We start from the raw sequence: 5,664 nt of genomic DNA on the forward strand, positions 1-5,664 counted from the left end.
GATCGTCTTTTTAGCCTATTAATCTTTCTAGCCTCCTTTACCCAAAAAGCAATGGATTACTGATCTACAGATCATAAGTGTAACTTATGATCTGTAGATCAGTAATCCATTAAGTGTAACTTATGATCTGTAGTTTTAACTTCTCCTTTTTATGGACATTTTTAAGTATTTTTAACTTATGTCAACTCAACTTCATCATTTTATCATCCTTACATACTCAGTCTCAGTACTTCATTTTATCATCCTTACATACTCAGTGTACTCAGTATTACTTCATTTTTATCATCCTTACATACTCAGTGTACTCAGTATTACTTCATTTTTATCATCCTTACAACAACCACAACAGGATGGTCCATTGAAGGACTTGCGCCCAACACCTCCTCCTGCATGTCTTCATAAAACTGCCAAGTGGTAGCTGTTACCTCGCCACCATCCGTTCCAGATCCCGTTTTGGGAGTTTTCAGGTCCTACAATTAATACCCTCAAACAAATTCTTTAAGAAATGTTCTATATCAAAACAAATAAGATTACTTTTGTCATTTACCAGACGTTCCACAGTATTACAATGAAATAACGTTTCCCTGGGATCACTAGACACAAAAGAAAGAAACATTTAACCACAACATAAAAATTTAACCAAGATTGCACATGAAAAAAAGAAACACATTACAAAACACACGCAACTTTCCACACTACACATTATAGTAGACAGTGTGGGACCTAGCGTGTGTGAGATTTTGGCAGATGATGATATGAATATGTAAATAATAAAGAGTCCCTGTGGAGTCCCCGGAATGATGGGACATAGGGATATCATTGTAGCATTGTTGAGATCTCAGTGAATTAGTTCCTGCTTTTGTTCCATACTGTGGCAATAATGGTAACGTTATATCGCAATGACATTTACCATTTATCAATTTCACAGTCTCATTGTCTGGCTCATCATGCAGGTCGAAAACCTGAATGCCGTCCATCCAGACTGTGGAAAATGGATTCAGGTCCTTCTTGACAAAAACAATGGAAAAGTCTCCATCCAGTGTTAAGTTATTATACTATTTTTCACAGAGATACCATTGTGGTCAGTCCATCCATCCTACCACCTCCTACCCCCTCAGGTTTTACTCAAATCAAACCATGTCACCTGTTGTTCTGACTTCATTAAAGGTCAAGGCTCAGCACCCAGAATAAAGCATTGCCACCAATGAATAACAGGCAGCTATACTTAGTGAACTCTGTATAGCCTCATTTCCCATGAGGAAGAATGGGACACAACAAAAACTGATGCTCAGATGTTGCTTGGATTGCTATAACAACACCATTGATATATTAATTCACAGCAGAATAGACCAATTGCTTGCAAGCCTTACTTAAGCTGAACCGGACACCCACTGAGACTGATGAGGTTAAAGCAGGTTTGCATCTTCATGGATCTTTTAAAACAGTATGTGGAGTGGAACTGAAATGTAATCTAACAGACTAAGGCTGGACGATATGGCCAAAAATTTTATCACGCTAAAAAGTTTCATATCTTTCAGTATCGATAATTACTAATAATTATTTATTCATTTAGCTGACGCTTTTATCCAAAGCAACTTACAGTTGCTATATACACTCACCTAAAGGATTATTAGGAACACCATACTAATACTGTGTTTGACCCCCCTTTCGCCTTCAGAACTGCCTTAATTCTACGTGGCATTGATTCAACAAGGTGCTGATGCATTCTTTAGAAATGTTGGCCCATATTGATAGGATAGCATCTTGCAGTTGATGGAGATTTGTGGGATGCACATCCAGGGCACGAAGCTCCCGGTCCACCACATCCCAAAGATGCTCTATTGGGTTGAGATCTGGTGACTGTGGGGGCCATTTTAGTACAGTGAACTCATTGTCATGTTCAAGAAACCAATTTGAAATGATTTGAGCTTTGTGACATGGTGCATTATCCTGCTGGAAGTAGCCATCAGAGGATGGGTTCATGGTGGCCATAAAGGGATGGACATGGTCAGAAACAATGCTCAGGTAGGCCGTGGCATTTAAACGATGCCCAATTGGCACTAAGGGGCCTAAAGTGTGCCAAGAAAACATCCCCCACACCATTACACCACCACCACCAGCCTGCACAGTGGTAACAAGGCATGATGGATCCATGTTCTCATTCTGTTTACGCCAAATTCTGACTCTACCATCTGAATGTCTCAACAGAAATCAAGACTCATCAGACCAGGCAACATTTTTCCAGTCTTCAACTGTCCGATTTTGGTGAGCTCTTGCAAATTGTAGCCTCTTTTTCCTATTTGTAGTGGAGATGAGTGGTACCCGGTGGGGTCTTCTGCTGTAGCCCATCCGCCTCAAGGTTGTGCGTGTTGTGGCTTCACAAATGCTTTGCTGCATACCTCGGTTGTAACGAGTGGTTATTTCAGTCAAAGTTGCTCTTCTATCAGCTTGAATCAGTCGGCTCATTCTCCTCTGACCTCTAGCATCAACAAGGCATTTTCGCCCACAGGACTGCTGCATACTGGATGTTTTTCCCTTTTCACACCATTCTTTGTAAACCCTAGAAATGGTTGCGCGTGAAAATCCCAGTAACTGAGCAGATTGTGAAATACTCAGACCCTCCAGTCTGGCACCAACAACCATGCCACGCTCAAAATTGCTTAAATCACCTCTCTTTCCCATTCTGACATTCAGTTTGGAGTTCAGGAGATTGTCTTGACCAGGACCACACCCCTAAATGCATTGAAGCAACTGCCATGTGTTTGGTTGATTAGATAATTGCATTAATGAGAAATTGAACAGGTGTTCCTAATAATCCTTTAGGTGAGTGTATGTCAGAGGTCACACGCCTCTGGAACATAGGGGTTAAGTGTCTTCATCAGGGACACAATGGTGGATGGATCACAGTGGGGGATTGAACCTGGGTCTCTCACACCAAAAGCATGTGTCTTATCCATTACGCCATCACCATATACAGATATTACAATAAATATCAAACCATTATTTCTTTTGTGTTTAAGGGCTGATTTTTTTTCTCCTGAGTGAAAGTTGAAGAAACCTGATGGTCAATTGTGTTTTTTTTTATGGTCAACAGTTGATGCCAAACAGTGAATCACTTCACAAATCTGAGGTAGAACATTCAAAACAATTATGATAAAATCTTTGTCAACAAACATGCACGAGTAAAAGCTTTTTTGATCCTTTTACCGCAACAAAATAAATATCTTAATAAAAATCCTTATCCTGTATTATTCAAGTGAATAAATTCAAACATTAATTGAATATTTATTGAACATTTGTTATTGAAAAAAATTATATTGCAATAATTATTGTTATTGTTTTATTGTCCAGCCGTAGGATAGACTGACTATAACCATTTTATGCAATGTGCGGTTTGATCAAACCGCGGCTAAAAAGAGTTAATCTGACATTAGTGGGTTTCCTGTTTCTCTCCTTAAATCAAATATATCCCAATCACCCTTTGAAAAACAAGACTATGGCTACGTCCCAAGTCTATGCTAATTCTATACACCATCTACACTTGATAGTATACTGTTTTAGCAGATACTATACAAAACACACTTTACCATTTTATACTAACAGGAAATAACTACCATTTTATACTGACAGGAAATAACAGTACATTTGACGCTGGATGTAAATCATACTACAAAATGATCAAATGTCAGTTTCTGTTGTTGATCCAAATGTGTCCCACTACATAATTACCCTTAAAAAAACAAACAAGACTAAGGCTTTGTCTGAAGTCCATGCTAATTCTATACACCATCTACACTTGATAGTATACTGTTTTAGCAGTTAGAATACAAAAATATCAACACACTTTATTTTATACTAACAGGAAATAACAGTATACTGTGTGTATGTGATATGTCTGATGTAAATCATACAACAAATAAGGAAAGCTATCTACTGTAACTTCACATAGAAAAAAACAACAATCTGAGGAAAAATTGTGTTTTTTTTTTGGAGCTGTCTGACCACAGTTATGTCATGACAGGAAACACTGGTGGAAACGAGGTAGAGAAGTTTGTTGTGTACATAGAGGAAGTGTAGCAAAATTTATCTAGTTTAACAGAAGGCATTTCAATCTGCAAACTATTCAGGACAACTAAATAAAGAAGAAGCAAAAAGTCAAATGTGGCCAAACAAGTGTGGTTACCTTAGTTTACATCATTGGCTCTTCATGCAATGAAAGGCTAGTACAAACCTCAAACGATTTAAAAGGAAATCAACACAGTGACAGTTCTTGCACACTTTCTTGTAACCTGCACTCCTAATACTTTGAGCTGACAACGATGAATCCTATAGTTCACCCAGCAGAGGCTGTTCCATTACAGGGAAGGTATGATGGGCAGTTTGGGCAGTTTGGACAGCTTGGACAGCTTGGACAGCCTGGAGGACCTACATTGGTTCAGTACACCACTGTGAACATGACCACTGAGTCCCCCAAGGACCACATCATCTGGTCCCTCTGCTGCTTTTTGTACTTAAACCCCTTCTGCCTCGGACTGGCGGCTCTCATCTTTTCTATCAAGGTGAATTCATGTGCGACAGTTCTTAATATTCAATCTTCTGTTATTGACTATTAAGCAATATAAGTTCTTACAAAGGCCAGATAGGGTTAGAGGAAAAAGGATTTGCCAAATTCTTTTTAGGAAGAAAGTGATAAGTAAGACACAGTCCTCACTGAGACATTTTAATAAAACACTAAAATACAAAAAATAACAGGAATAAAATTTGATGAAAACACAAAGACAGCAGATATTTTAAATGTGTTAGAAACTCTGCTAGACATTCTTGACGATGAAGAATCATAGGTCAGAGAACAATAATGCCAAATAAACAACAACCCAACTATAAGTATATAAATGTAATTAAATTTAATAAATTAATAAAAAGAAGACAGAGATCACACTTGCAGCCTGAAATACAATAATCTAAAGATTTTGCAGGAGATTATGAGATTGAGCCTATGATCAACAGTTCAAGTTCCCTCGAGCATAACGATGAATCCACTTTTAAAATCAGTGTGCTTTGGTCCTTTACAGGCCAGGGACCGGAAGGTGGTTGGAGATCTGGATGGTGCCCAATACTATGGCTCAACTGCCCGCTGTCTCAACATCTGGGCCACAATCCTGGGTGCCATCATAATGCTTATTTCCATTATTACAATGACTGTCATTGCCGTAAAGATACATCAGATGTTCAGTTCAAACAGCCCTTACAATCCCAGTTACAATGACAATTACAGAGGCTAAATTTCAATAGTGGCCTGCTGCTGTGGCTTGGTGGTACTTGTATTTTTCTACTTTGTGCTCATGGCACAATTTGTCACTTTTTATACCTTTTTAATATCCTCAATTGAAACAGATTCGCACTTGGATAGAAACGTAGGCCTATCTCACCAGATTTAATGATGTCAATAGTCACATCAGATTGGTCACTTTGTCTGCTTACTACCATCTAAAATATATTTCTGTAATCAGAGGAGCACTGTTCAAGCAAGACTTAGATAAGCTTACACACAACTTTATTTCCAGTAGATTGGATTACTGCAATGGTCTGTTCACAGGGCTTTCAAAAGAGGCTCTTCAGCAACTCCAACATATTCAGAACGCCGCTGCCAGGGTCCTCATAGAA

At 38.6% G+C, this 5,664-nt stretch overlaps 1 protein-coding gene across 1 annotated transcript; it reads left to right on the forward strand.

The window, feature by feature from the left end:
- Positions 1 to 4,319: 4,319 nt before the first annotated feature.
- LOC119884067 (dispanin subfamily A member 2b-like) lies at positions 4,320 to 5,210 on the forward strand (the record flags this gene model as incomplete). Its single annotated transcript, XM_038694533.1, has 2 exons — positions 4,320 to 4,559; positions 5,073 to 5,210. Coding segments are annotated over exons 1-2 (378 nt in total), but the record flags the coding sequence as incomplete, so codon positions are not given.
- Positions 5,211 to 5,664: the final 454 nt, after the last annotated feature.

This window comes from Micropterus salmoides, unplaced genomic scaffold (assembly GCF_014851395.1).
Source record: "Micropterus salmoides isolate LMB-PRFRI ecotype aquatic unplaced genomic scaffold, ASM1485139v1 Ms_hic_scaffold_314, whole genome shotgun sequence".
Taxonomy (NCBI): domain Eukaryota; kingdom Metazoa; phylum Chordata; class Actinopteri; order Centrarchiformes; family Centrarchidae; genus Micropterus; species Micropterus salmoides.